Raw genomic sequence first — 15,013 nt, forward strand, 5'->3', positions numbered from 1 at the left:
CCTCCCTCATCTCCCTCCTACCCAACTACTTGGCCCTCCAGAACTTTAGTCAACCATGTCTGTACCTCGAACCCTAGCAGCACATTTATTTACTTTATTGCAAGTATCTGCCTCCTGCCTCTGCCCGGTTCTAGTAAGCTGTCTGCATCTAGTATATCAGAGTAGGTCTACCTATTGAGAATCCCAACTACTAGAAATCCAAGATACAAATGTGCCTGGCAAGTGTTTTCTCTTTACTCCCTTCCTCTTATTCCCCTTCACACAGTTAACACAAGGATCTTGGTTTTTGTAGATTTCTGACTGAGTGGGTTTTATACACTTGTTGGTCACCGCAGACCCCTGTACAAGTCCCCACAGATCTGAGGGTTCCTTCTGTCCCTTCTTGTAATAGGCATTACAAGAATGAACAGAACAATATATCTAAGAAGAAGGATCTGTTACTGTCATTCCTCACAAAAGAATGGGCTATGTACTCCACTGAGCCTTCGGCATATAACCCATTATTGGCACACACGAGAGAAGTATAGACTCTCCTACATAAAAAAGCAGGCTGGGACTTAACTTCAAACTATCAAGGACCAATTTGGCAGAGTAAGCATTTCCTACAGAAGCGATGTCATAATCTGGGCATCAAGGAATATGACTGGGTGGGTAACATTAGGCCAGTGCTTCTTAAATGGGAAAAATCCTCTTTCTGGGATCTACAGTCATTGAACTGAATACCTAGGGAGGAATATAGGAATACCAGCAATTCAGACACTGCTTCGGGAGCAACACCCCTTTAACAATAATACCCAAGGGCTATAGAGACTCTTGTGACAAATATATCCCTAAATGTAACTCAATAAGCAACAACAATTCTTGGGCCAACACATAATACTAGACAGTGGAAATTCATCAGTCAGCTCCAAAAATTAAACAGTAGATATATATAAATGAAAATCTGTTGGTAGGTTAAGGAGTGAAGAATCTTTCTGTCATGGGATAAGATGTTAGGTAACACACATGCAAAAAGCATATTTCCACAGTAACACAGATTGGGTGTGCTGGTGACCAGCGATATTACATGTGATCTACTACTGAACACATGCAAAAAGAAGAGATGATGGACAGAATGCTGAACAATGTCAAACATTTACCCCGAGTCACAAATCTAGGCCTAACTCCATTGTTTTTTTTTGTTTTTTTGCTTGCCAGGCTTAGTGTGGCATGGTGGGCAAAAAAAATGGATTGGGATGTGGCCCTAGTGATTGCCAGTGGCTGAGATTAATTCATGTATTCCATCCCTCACATTGTTGTTTTTGCATTTGCCATCCTAAGTGTGCCGGGTATGTCCATACATGAGACCCAGGCACACTGGGCCACTGGATTCTAGCTAGCCTGGCTGATATAGGGGTGATAGCCTGAAACCGGTCCCAGGATGTATGTCTGAGTTCCAGGCAGACGTGGCCTGGCAGTTCAGGCTTGACTGTTCCCATGGTGAGCAGGACCAAGACTGATATGCATATGGCTGGTTCCAAACTGGGATGGCATGCTGGGAAAAAACAATGAATTTGCGCTGCGGCCCAAGTGATTGCCAGTGGCCGTGATTATTTCAAGCACTCCATCCATCACCTTGTTGGCTTTGTATCTGCTACTCTCTAACATAGGCATATCCTTGCTCTAAACAAATAATTCTGGTAAACAAAAGGATCTTCAAAATTATGAGAAAATTATTACAGGCTAAGCTTAAAATGGTCAGAAGAGCAATTTATTTTCTCCCTGTGAATTTGCCTCCTAGTTTTGGCACTTAGTTCTCTGCTGGGGATTTTTCTTCATGTTAGCATTGATTAGATTCCTCATTGGTATGTGGAAGGTGGGTCATCTCCTGAATGTCCTCTTCGTTTAGATACAAAAAGCCTCATGACGAGGGAGAACTTTGAATTTGATTCTGTATTCTAGCCAGTCAGTGAAGTGCAGCTAAGGCTGCTCACATTTTTCAGATTTAAGGTCACTATATCAAGCTAACTTTACACTGTTAGAAATGTAACATATTTAACATTTTTGACCGGCCTTAATAGAACACAATACAATTTCCCTGATCCTCGGACATCTTGTCACAATCACCCTGAAGTTACTTTAAATAGCATAAAAAAGTTGGAAATTGACTTTCTTTTTCCCTAATGAACCCATTACCAAAATTCTTTGTTTTGTCATCATTATGGCAAAGGAAGGGCACTCATACAACTGCCACGATTAAACTAGTATTTGCCTTGCCTAATAAGACTTATAAAAACACAGAAAAGAGTGCCAATGATGTCATCAATGTCAAACTTCAACAAAACACAGAAGCACAATAAGTCAATTTGTTTGCAATATCAAGTGGATCTGCAGTGAGGTGATAAAAAAAAAATAGCGTATTTCAGCAAATTAGATATTAGTATTGTAAAAAAATTAGAATCTAGGTTAAGAAAAGTCAAATTATTAAACAACATCAACAGATATCATTTTTAAAAATTACATAATAGACCCACAAATTACCTACTCTGCTGGTTCACAAACCCTCTTAAAAGGGACGCAGTTCAGAACACAATTCAAATATAAAGCTGAATGTATGGAGAGAGAGCAATTACAACAGACACACAAGTCCAACATAGATTTCTGAATCAATTCTATCGAGGAAAACGTGTTGTTGAACTCGTAATTCTGCATTACATTCACTGTTATAGGGAGCTGTCCAGAGACAAAGTCCCTAGACGATTTGAAATGTCAGCACCACCAAGTATCTATCAAGTAGCTCCCATAAATGGATAAGCAGCTGGTTCACTGAAGTAGTTGCTGGCTGTGTTGTGAGGCAAAAGCAGGGCTCTAGGGCAAAGGAAAAATACAATTCTGTGAAAATGACTTAAGGTCTCATGGGATAATTTAAATATATTGCCTGTTTTGAGATTCTGCTACTCTTAAGATATGATCTGGGTTCACAGTGCTTTAGCCTGACTCTGATGGTTCTCCTAACTAGATGATAAAAGACTGAAGGGGTGGGGCCTACTGCATCTCTGGATCCAAAATGACACAATGTGCTGGACAATGAGTGAAGACCTAGTACTTAACAGGCCCTCAAGCGTCTAGAAATGCTCAAGAATACAGACAAGAAATAATTATTCATGATCAAAGAAAAGTTCCTTATCACTGGATGCTTGTTTTGACAAGGCAGGAGAAGTTGCCTCATGTCCCAAAATTTCAGAGGGGAGGACAAATAACTAGGGAACTTTTGCGCTATGATGCCAATGGCATATAGCTCTGTGGATGGATCAGTGTGTCAGGTGGCTGATGGAAATAATTTATTATTCCCAGATTTGGAACTTGGCCCGGTATGTTAGCAGGAGGAGCCTGACCTGTCAGAGGGACAAAATAATACATTGAAAGTTTTGTCCTACGGGTTTTTCAAAAGTCCATTTTTCCAAAGTTAATTCACATGGCAAATCAAGTCTAGAAAAAAGAAGGCATACATCAACAAGACTGTAATTTCACAGTATGCAAATCTAGATCAGTCAAGTTAATGCTACGCCCCAACAGTGTGAGAAGCGTTTCCCACTTCGGTCAGACTCATCCCTGCACAGTGGTGAAGTATGAACTTGAGACGACAAAACCACTTGAGCAAAAAGAGGCCCTGAAGCGTGTTCCTCCCTCAATTGGCAGAATTTATCTATAAGCATACCAACCTTCACGTATTGTCCCACAAAGTCAGTCACTTCAGCGGTGAAACAGCCAGATGCATCCACAGGACAAACCGGAACAGTGTCCTTCTGAATGATGTTAAAATCCATGCAGACCCTGTAGTCATCCTTAAGAAAAAACAAAAACACTGTTAAGGAGGGGCTAACTTCAGATAAATAATTTACCAGAGCAAAACATACACCAGTAATAACGCAGAATATTGTTATGTTAATTAGAAAAGGGCTTTTGCACCTTGATAGACAGCAATGCTGGGCATACTGAAATACACCTTCAATCATCTTATGTCAAAAATATAGCACAATCTTGATACAATTTACCTGAACAATAGACAAAGAACTTCAACTGAAGAGGGCACTCTTTCAATAGTTATAAACTGTAACTGATACTCAGAGACCTGCAGCATCTGATACCTCGTTATGCAACCGGCAGCCCAAGAGGGGCCAGTCGCAGCAGTCACATTTGCACCGTTTGCTACACTTGATGTTTTTGTTGATTAAAAAACTCAAGTAAAAAGTGAGTGCCTTGCTGGAGAGTTATGAAGATTTGATGGAAAGGATAATCACTCTGGGAACAGGATTTATGCGGAAAAGAGGAGCAAATCACACAGCACGCCCGTCTAAATTGTGGAACAAGAATAATAAACGAACCACATTACAGAAGAAAACAGAACCTAAGCGCGATTGTCTGCAGTAATGCTGTCCAATTCTCATTAAGTTTAAATACATTTGCATAGTGCTATATAACAAACCTCAAATATTTACAGGCAGTTAATAAAACACAATATTATTCAGCAATTAGTACATTTGAAACAAACAGTATTATTTCATCATTCTCCTTGCATGTCCTCTCCATATGTGGATACTTAAATAATGGATCCCAATACATTTAAGGAGAAAAAGATCTGGTGCTTATTGGACCTTTAGATGAGCTAACATTAAACACCTTGTGTGCTACCAATGGACACACCACTCCGAAGCACACAACAGAAGTTGACATTTACACAAATATGATCATCCGGGCAGTAAGAAAGACAGAAAGACAGATGCTTTCAGAATCAATTTTCTCTGTCCTGCAAGCACAAGAAAAAGGATTTCATGCAGCCAAATGCGTGCTAGGTGAATAATTTTGTCAACAGAAGAGAGGACAAACATGTTTTCTCTCAGCTAGGTTTCCCAAAATAAATATATATATATATATATATATATATATATATATAAATAAAATGTCACTTACCCAGTGTACATCTGTTCGTGGCATGTTCAGCTGCAGATTCACATGCTATACACAGGTCCTGCCATCTAGAGTTGGGCTCAGAGTGTTACAAATTGTTTTTCTTTGAAGAAGTCTTTGAGTCACGTGATTGAGTGACTCCTCCTTTTCAGCTCCACTGCGCATGGGCATCGACTCCATCTTAGATTGTTTTCCCGCAAAGGGTAAGGTAGGAGTGATAAAGTGTAAAGAAAGAGATGTCCATGCAATGGAATAGAGATATATATACATTTGTACAAATTGAAGTGTAACTTAAACGGCTACAGGCTCCCGGGGAGGAGGGAGGGTGCATGTGAATCTGCAGCTGAACATGCCACGAACACATGTACACTGGGTAAGTGACATTTTCCGTTCGATGGCATGTGTAGCTGCAGATACAGATGATATGCATAGAGTACAAAGCAGTTCTCCTCCCATAAGCGGTGGTCAGCCTGTAGGAGTTCAAGTTGTTTGAAATAGTGTTCTTAGTACAGCCTGTCCTACTGGGGCTTGTTGTGTTGCTAACACAGCTACACAGAATTGTCTGGTAAATGTATGGGGTGTTAGCCAAGTGGCTGCTTTATAGATTTCTGTCATTGGTATATTCCCTAGAAATGCCATTGTTGCTCCTTTCTTCCTGGTGGAGTGTTCCTTTGGTGTTACTAATAGCGGTCTTTGTGCTTTTAGGTAACAGGTTTGGATGCACTTTACTATCCATCTGGCTATTCCTTGTTTTGAGATAGGATTACCAGTATGGGGTTTTTGGAATGCAAGAAATAACGGTTTCGTTTTCCTAAATGATTTTGTCCTGTCAATGTAATACATTAAAGCCCTTTTAATGTCTAATGTATGTAGAGCTCTTTAGAGTCTGGCTGTGGGAAGAAGAATGGAAGTTCCACTGTTTGATTGATATGAAACGGTGAGACAACTTTAGGTAGGAATTTTGGGTTTGCGTGAAGTACGACTATGTTTGTGTACTTGTATAAAGGGTTGTTCAACAGTGAATGATTGTATTTCACTAACTCTTCGTAATGAAGTGATTGCAACGAGGAATGCTACTTTCCATGTTAGATATTGAATCTGACACGAGTGCATGTGTTCAAACGGTGAACCCATGAGCCGTGTGAGTACAATATTGAGATTCCATGAAGGCACTGGTGCTATTCTTGGAGGTATGATAGGTTTTAGTCCTTCCATGAACGCTTTGATGACAGACTCTAAATAGAGACTTGTAAATAGGCTGAAATAGCTGTGAGATGTATTTTAATGGATGAAAAAACTAAATTTGCTTTTTGTAGATGAAGTAAGTAGCCTACATTGTCTTGTATGGATGCGGAAAGAGGTGTTATATGTTTGGATTGGCAGTAAAAGATAAACCTTTTCCATTTGTTTGCATAGCACTGCCTGGTAGTGGGTTTTCTTGCTTGTTTAATTACTTCCATACATTCTGGTGGAATATGTAGATATCCAAACTCTAAGACTTCAGGAGCCAGATTGCTAGATTGAGTATTGCTGGATTGGGGTGCCTGATCAGTTGTTTGTTTTGTGTCAACAGATCCATCCTGTTTGGTAGCTTGATGTGTGGTACTAGTGGTAGGTCTAACAATGTCGTGTACCATGGTTGACGTGCCCACGTTGGCGCTATAAGTATGAGTTTGTTTTGACGCAGTTTGTTGACCAGAAATGGAATGAGTGGGAGAGGGGGAAAAGCATAAGCAATTATCCCTGACCAGTAGGATCCATAGAGCATTGCCCTTGGATAGAGGGCGTGGGAACCTGGATGCAAAGTTTTGGCATTTTGCATTCTGATGGTGGTGGCGAATAGATCTATGTCTGGTGTTCCCCATTGGCGAAAGTACTTGTGAAGTACCTGGGGGTGAATTTCCCACTCGTGTGTTTGCTGATGATCCCGACTGAGACCGTCTGATAATTGATTGTGAATCCCTGGAATGTACTGTGCTACAGGGTGAATGTTGTTGTGAATTGCCCAATGCCAATATTTTTGTGCTAGAAGACAAATGTGTGATGAGTGGGTTCCTCCCTGTTTGTTCAGGTAGTACATAGTAGTCATATTGTCTGTTTTGAAGAGAATGTGTTTGTGAACGAGAAGAGGTTGAAGGGCTTTTAGTGCTATGAATACAGCTAGCAATTCTAAGTGATTTATGTGAAGTTGTTTGTGTTTGTTGTCCCATTGTCCCTGAATGTTGTGATTGTTGAGGTGTGCTCCCCATCCAATCATTGATGCATCTGTTGTAAGTATGGCTTGAGGAACAGGGTTCTGAAATGGCCGCCCTTTGTTTAAATGTGTGAAATTCCACCACTGAAGCGAGATGTGTGTTTGGCGGTCTATAAACACTAGATCTTGAAGTTTACCATGTGCCTGTGACCATTGTTTTGCAAGGCACTGTTGTAAGGGCCGCATGTTTAGTCTTGCATTGGGGACAATGGTGATGCATGATGCCATCATGCCCAACAGTTTCATGACAAATTTGAGTGTGTACTGTTGGTTTGGCTGGATTCGTGGTAATATGTTGTGGAATGATTGTACCCTTTGTGGACTTGGGCTTGGGCTTGCAAGTGCTGTTTGGGTGTTTAATGTGGCTACTAAATACTGTTGAACCTGCGCTGGCTGTAAGTGAAATTTTTTGTCGTTTATTGAGAACCCTATTGTGTGTAGGGTCTTTATTACATAACGTCTATGGTATTGGCACTGTGTTGACTGTTGGCTTTTATTAGCCAGTCGTCGAGATATGGAAAGACATGGATGTGTTGTCTTCTTATGTAGGCTGTGACTACGGCAAGGCATTTTGTAATTAACCTGGGAGCTGTTATCCCAAAAAGTAACATTTTGAACTGGTAATGTTTTCCTTGTATTACAAACCTGAGATATTTTCTGTACGCTGGATGGATGGGTATGTGAAAATACACATCTTTTAGATCCAGTGTTGCCATAAAATCTTGTTGCTGTAACAGTGGGACTACATCCTGTAGTGTTACCATGTGAAAGTGTTCTGATAGGATGTAAAGATTGAGAGTTCTGAGATCTAGTATTGGTCTCAATGTTCCAAAAATATAGGGAGTACAACCCTGTTACTTTTTGATGATGTGGTACAAGCTCCATGGCTTGTTTGAGTAATAATGATTGTACCTCTGCTTGCAACATTGAAATGTGTTGGGAGGAGAGTTTGTGTGGTTTTGGAGGTATATCTGGAGGAATTTGTGCGAAGTCTAAGCAGTAACCATGTTGGATAATGTATAAGACCCAATTGTCTGTTGTGATGGGTAACCAGTGTGTGTGTGTGTAACTGTTGCAGTCTTCCTCCCACAGGGGGAAGTGTGGTGAGGGAAGATGTAGAGCAAGTCACTGCTTGGTGTGTGTGGTTTGCTTTGAGGGCTGATATTTTCCCCTAGTTCTGGGAAATTGTCCTCTGTAGTTTCCTTGAAACCCCCCTTTGGTATTGTGGCTAGTAAGAGGGTTTGTATTGTGAGGTAGATGCCGCAGATGTTTGGGCTCTAAAGCCTCCCCTATATTGAGGCTTTCGAAATTAGTCTCTGTATTGTGTTGAGTAAAGCGCCCCCATAGCTTTAGCAGTGCCGGCGTCCTTTTTCATTTTCTCAATGGCTGTATCAACCTGTGTGCCAAACAGCTGTTTTTCATTAAATGGCATGTTAAGAACAGCTAGCTGGATTTCAGGTTTAAAGCCTGACGACCAAAGCCATGCGTGTCGTCTAATGGTGACAGCTGTATTAATAGTTCTTGCGGCTGTGTCTGCGGAGTCTAACGCTGCCCTGATTTGATTACTGGTAATGGCCTGCCCCTCCTCGACTATTTGCTGGGCTCTTTTCTGTTGATCCTTGGGGAGATGCTGGATGATGTCTCATCTCGTCCCAGTGTGCCCGGTCGTATCTAGCCATTAGTGCTTGGGAATTGGCTATGCGCCATTGATTAGTCGCTTGTGATGCTACTCTTTCACCAGCAGCATCAATTTTTTTGCTTTCTTTATCTGGTGGCGGTGCGTCACCAGACGACTGGGAGTTAGCCCTTTTCCTTGCTGCGCTGACCACTACAGAATCTGGGGGTAGCTGTTGGGTAATAAAAGCTGGGTCAGAAGAAGGCGGCTTATATTTCTTTTCTACCCTAGGAGTGATTGCTCTTGCCTTAACTGGTTCCTGAAAGATTTGATGTGCATGTTTTAACATGCCAGGAAGCATGGGTAGACTCTGGTAGGTGGCATGAGTTGAGGACAAAGTATTAGATAAAAAAAATCATCCTCAAGGGGTTCTGTGCATGGCTACGTTATGGTATGACGCTGCCCTAGCAAGAACCTGAGTGTATGGGGTGCTATCCTCTGGGGGTGAGGGCTTTGACGGATAGCATTCTGGACCATTGTCAGAAATGGGATCATCATAAAGGTCCCATGGGTCGACCTCATCTTGGTGTGACTCTGCAGTGTACTGGAGACTCTGCAGTGGGGATAATAGGTGGAGAGACAGTTAGTTGAGGAGAATGAGGAGGAGACTGATGAGGTTGGAACTGAGGAGGTGGAGATTTTTGTCTCGATTTTGGCACTTTAGCCGGTGGCTGGTCAGTGTCCAAATGTCCTTGAAAGGACAGCTTCCTCTTTGTTTTTAGAGGAGGTGCAGTGAGGATCTTGCCAGTGTCTTTATGAATTTGGATTCTGGCCTGTTTTTCGTCAAATTCCTCCGTTTGCACAAATTCTTCCGCAAATCTACGGCTTTCTTTGAATTGTTTGGAAAGACTTTTTGGCTCCGAAGTCGGTTTTCTCGGGATCGAAAGGCCTGGAGTAGACGTTGACCTCGGCTCAGAGAGGGATTTTCGGGGCTTCGACTCGATGGGTCGGTGCTTGAGTATTTTGGAGCCTATGCTTCAGCTCGAGTCCGAAGGCTTCGGTGGCGTGGCCTTTCTCGGTGCCGAAGTTGTTGCTTGGTCACCAGCATCCTTTTTACGGGTGGAGCCATGGCCTTCCGGCAGTGGCATCCCAGAGGCCTTGTGTTTTGGCTTGGACTGGGTAGGGGCAGGCGTACTCACGTGCTGGCCCGCTGTTATTGGTCTGTCGTTGTCGGACTCGGAGTCGGACCCCCGAACAGAGACTGCGGTGTGGATCATCTCCTCCTCTTTTGCGCCAAGGCGTTCAGTGCTTCAACGCCATTTCCAACCTTTGCGCTCTTTGGTCTAGTAGAGTCTTTTTCGAGCGGAAAGATCTGCAGGCCTCGCAAGTATCCTCTTGGGGGTCTGGAGATAGACACAGGTTACAGACTAGATGTTGGTCCGTATACAGGAACTTGGTGTGGCACTGAGGGCAGAATCGAAACGGAGTCCAATCCATGAGGCTTCGACGAGTCTTTGGTCGGGCCGACCAGGCTCAAGTTGGGCACGGGTACCCCGAAGGGCAAGTATAGAGCTGTATTCGCCGGTATAGAACTGTCTATGATAGATGGTACGCGATCGAAAACAATACCGACGAATTTAGAGAGTTTGTAGTACTTTTCCGACTCGAACTACCGGAGTGAAAAGAAACAACTCGATCCCGTGACTCGAAAATACTTCTTCGAAGAAAAACAACTTGTAACACTCCGAGCCCAACACTAGATGGCAGGACCTGTGCATAACGTGTATCTGCAGCTACACATGCCATCGAACATACGTGTGTGTGTGTGTGTGTTTTTATATATGGAAAATGTCACTTCACTTACCCAGTGTACATCTGTTCGTGGCATTAGTCGCTGCAGATTCACATGCTGTGCACATCCCGCCATCTGGTGTTGGGCTCGGAGTGTTACAAGTTGTTTTTCTTCGAAGAAGTCTTTTCGAGTCACGAGATCGAGGGACTCCTCCCATTTCAGCTCCATTGCGCATGGGCGTCGACTCCATCTTAGACTGTTTTCCCCGCAGAGGGTGAGGTAGGAGTTGTGTATACTAGTAATAGTGCCCATGCAATGGAGTGAATAGGTATGTACCTAATGTAGTTTAAAGTTATGTATTTACAAATTTACAAGTGTTCAAGATCAACTTCTAAACGGCTACAGGCTCCCGGGGAGGTGGGTGGGCGCATGTGAATCTGCAGCAACTAATGCCACGAACAGATGTACACTGGGTAAGTGACATTTTCCGTTCGATGGCATGTGTAGCTGCAGATACACATGCTGTGCATAGACTAGTAAGCAGTTATCTCCCCAAAAGCGGTGGTTCAGCCTGTAGGAGTTGAAGTTGTTTGAAACAATGTTCGTAGTACTGCTTGACCTACTGTGGCTTGTTGTGCCGTTAACACATCTACACAGTAGTGTTTGGTAAATGTATGAGGCGTAGACCATGTAGCTGCCTTACATATTTCGGTCATTGGAATATTTCCTAGAAAGGCCATGGTAGCACCTTTCTTTCTGGTTGAGTGTGCCTTTGGTGTAATAGGCAGTTCACTTTTTGCTTTAAGATAACAGATTTGAATGCACTTAACTATCCATGTAGCAATACCTTGTTTAGAAATTGGATTTCCTGTATGAGGTTTTTGAAAAGCAATAAATAATTGTTTTGTTTTCAAATAGGTTTTGTTCTGTCAATGTAGTACATTAACGCTCTTTTGATGTCTAATGTATGTAGTGCTCTTTCAGCTACAGAATCTGGCTGTGGAAAGAACACTGGTAATTCTACTGTTTGATTCAAGTGGAACGGTGATATGACTTTTGGTAGAAATTTAGGATTTGTCCGTAGAACTACTTTATGCTTGTGTATTTGAATAAATGGTTCCTGCATGGTAAATGCTTGAATCTCACTTACTCTTCTTAGAGATGTAATGGCAATTAAAAATGCAACTTTCCATGTTAAGTATTGTATTTCACAAGAGTGCATGGGCTCAAAAGGTGGACCCATGAGTCGTGTTAAGACAATGTTGAGGTTCCATGAAGGAACTGGTGGTGTTCTTGGTGGTATAATTCTCTTTAGGCCCTCCATAAACGCTTTTATGACTGGTATCCTAAATAGTGAAGTTGAGTGCGTAATTTGCAGGTAAGCTGAAATTGCGGTAAGATGTATTTTAATGGAAGAAAAAGCTAGCTTTGACTTTTGCAAATGCAGTGAGTATTTTACAGTGTCTTTGGCAGATGCGTGTAAGGGTTGAATTTGATTATTATGGCAGTAATAAACAAATCTTTTCCACTTATTTGCATAGCAATGTCTAGTGGTAGGTTTCCTAGCTTGTTTTATGACCTCCATACATTCCTGTGTGAGGTCTAAGTGTCCGAACTCTAGGACTTCAGGAGCCAAATTGCTAGATTCAGTGATGCTGGATTTGGGTGTCTGATCTGCTGTTTGTGTTGCGTTAACAGATCTGGTCTGTTTGGTAATTTGACATGAGGCACTACTGAGAGGTCTAGTAGTGTTGTGTACTAGGGTTGTCTTGCCCCTGTTGGCGCTATTAGTATGAGTTTGAGTTTGTTTTGACTCAACTTGTTTACCAGATATGGAAGGAGTGGGAGAGGGGGAAAAGCGTAAGCAAATATCCCTGACCAACTCATCCATAACGCATTGCCCTGAGACTGATCTTGTGGGTACCTGGATGCGAAGTTTTGGCATTTTGCGTTTTCCTTTGTTGCAAATAGATCTATTTGTGGTGTTCCCCCAACTCTGGAAGTAACTGTTCAGTACTTGGGGGTGAATCTCCCATTCGTGGATCTGTTGGTGATCCCGAGAGAGATTGTCTGCTAACTGATTCTGAATTCCTGGAATAAATTGTGCTATTAGGCGAATGTGGTTGTGAATCGCCCAATGCCATATTTTCTGTGTCGGGATACACAACTGCGTTGAGTGTGTCCCTCCCTGTTTGTTTATGTAATACATCGTTGTCATGTTGTCTGTTTTGACAAGAATGTGTTTGTGGCTTATTATGGGTTGAAAAGCTTTTAGCGCTAGAAATACTGCCAATAGTTCTAAGTGATTTATGTGAAACTGTTTTTGCTGAGTGTTCCATTGTCCTTGGATGCTGTGTTGATTGAGGTGTGCTCCCCACCCTATCATGGAGGCATCTGTGGTTATTACATATTGTGGCACTGGGTCTTGGAAAGGCCGCCCTTGGTTTAAATTTATACTGTTCCACCATTGAAGCGAGATGTATGTTTGGCGGTCTACCAACACCAGGTCTAGAAGTTGACCCTGTGCCTGTGACCATTGTGATGCTAGGCACTGCTGTAAGGGCCGCATGTGTAACCTTGCGTTTGGGACAATGGCTATGCATGAGGACATCATGCCTAGGAGTTTCATCACCATCTTGACTTGTATTGTTTGTTTTGGATACATGGTCTGTATTAAACGGTGAAATGCCTGAACCCTTTGTGGGCTTGGCGTGGCAATCCCTTTTGCTGTGTTGATTGTCGCCCCTAAGTATTGCTGTGTTTGACACGGCAGAAGGTGTGACTTTGTGTAGTTGATTGAGAAACCTAGTTTGTGGAGGGTTTCTATGACATACTTTGTGTGTTGTGAACACCGTTCTAGCGTGTTTGTTTTGATTAACCAATCGTCTAGGTACGGGAACACATGTATTTGCTGCCTTCTGATATGTGCAGCTATGACTGCTAGGCATTTTGTAAAAACTCTTGGCGCAGTTGTTATTCCGAATGGCAACACCTTGAATTGGTAGTGTACCCCTTGGAATACAAACCTTAAGTACTTTCTGTGTGAAGGATGTATCGGTATATGGAAATATGCATCCTTTAGGTCTAGTGTTGTCATGTAGTCTTGTTGTTTGAGCAGTGGGATTACGTCCTGTAATGTCACCATGTGAAAGTGATCTGATTTGATGTAGGTATTTAATGTTCTGAGATCTAATATAGGTCTCAGACTTTTGTCTTTTTTGGGTATCAGAAAGTACAGATAGTAAACTCCTGTTCCTTTCTGTTGGTTTGTTACTAATTCTATTGCCTCTTTTTGTAGCAACTACTGAACTTCTAGTCTTAAAGATCTATATGTTGTTTTGACATATTGTGTGTTTTCGGTGGGACGTTTGGAGGGAATTTGAGAAATTCTATGCAATAACCATGCTGGATAATTGCTAGTACCCAAGGATCTGTTGTTATTTCCTCCCAATGTTTGTAAAAATTGCTTAGTCTCCCCCCCACAGGTGTTATGTTTTGGGGATGCGTGACTTGTAAGTCACTGCTTATTTTGAGGAGTTTTGGGACTTTGGAACTTTCCTCTATTTTTTTGGAACTGTCCCCATCTATATTGTTCCCGGAAACTTCCACGCAGATATTGGCTTTGATAAGTGGGCCTTGTTTGTGAGGTCGTGGGTTCTGTGCTTTGCCCTCGAAACCCCCCTCGAAACTGTGTTTTTCGAAATGTGCCTCTGCTCTGCGGGGAGTAGTGCGCCCATGGCTTTGGCCGTGTCAGTGTCTTTCTTAAGTTTTTCGATAGCAGTGTCCACCTCCGGCCCAAACAACTGCTGTCCGTTAAATGGCATATTCAGCACAGCTTGCTGGATTTCTGGTTTAAATCCTGATGTCCGCAGCCATGCATGTCTCCTTATTGTTACTGCTGTGTTGACAGTTCTAGCAGCTGTGTCTGCAGCATCCATAGCTGAACGTATCTGATTGTTGGAGATACTCTGTCCTTCTACTACTTGCTGTGCTCTTTTCTGGAACTCCTTGGGCAAATGTTCTATAAAATGTTGCATTTCGTCCCAATGAGCCCTATCGTATCGGGCCAACAATTTGCAATACGCCACTGGTTTGCTGCCTGTGCCGCCACTCTTTTGCCTGCTGCATCGAATTTGCGACTTTCCTTATCTGGAGGTGGTGCATCTCCTGAAGTATGTGAGTTTGCTCTTTTGCGAGCTGCCCCTACTACAACTGAGTCCGGTGTTAGCTGTTGTGTGATGTACACGGGGTCTGTTGGTGGCGGTTTATATTTTTTCTCCACTCTTGCAGAGTAATGGCCCTTCCTTTTACCGGCTCCTCAAACACTTGTTTGGAGTGTTTTAGCATCCCGGGTAGCATGGGAAGACTCTGGTACTGGCTGTGTGTGGACGACAGTGTATTAAAT

At 42.5% G+C, this 15,013-nt stretch overlaps 1 protein-coding gene across 1 annotated transcript in view; it reads right to left on the bottom strand.

The window, feature by feature from the left end:
• Positions 1-15,013, bottom strand: part of IARS1 (isoleucyl-tRNA synthetase 1) — a 703,557-nt gene that overhangs the window by 535,660 nt on the left and 152,884 nt on the right. The window contains exon 11 of the mRNA XM_069206674.1: positions 3,702-3,824. Within this exon, the coding sequence (XP_069062775.1) occupies positions 3,702-3,824 (123 nt within the window). The remainder of the gene's footprint in view (positions 1-3,701; positions 3,825-15,013) is intronic.

The sequence above is a fragment of the Pleurodeles waltl genome, chromosome 9 (genome assembly GCF_031143425.1).
Source record: "Pleurodeles waltl isolate 20211129_DDA chromosome 9, aPleWal1.hap1.20221129, whole genome shotgun sequence".
In the NCBI taxonomy this organism is placed as follows: Eukaryota; Metazoa; Chordata; class Amphibia; order Caudata; family Salamandridae; genus Pleurodeles; species Pleurodeles waltl.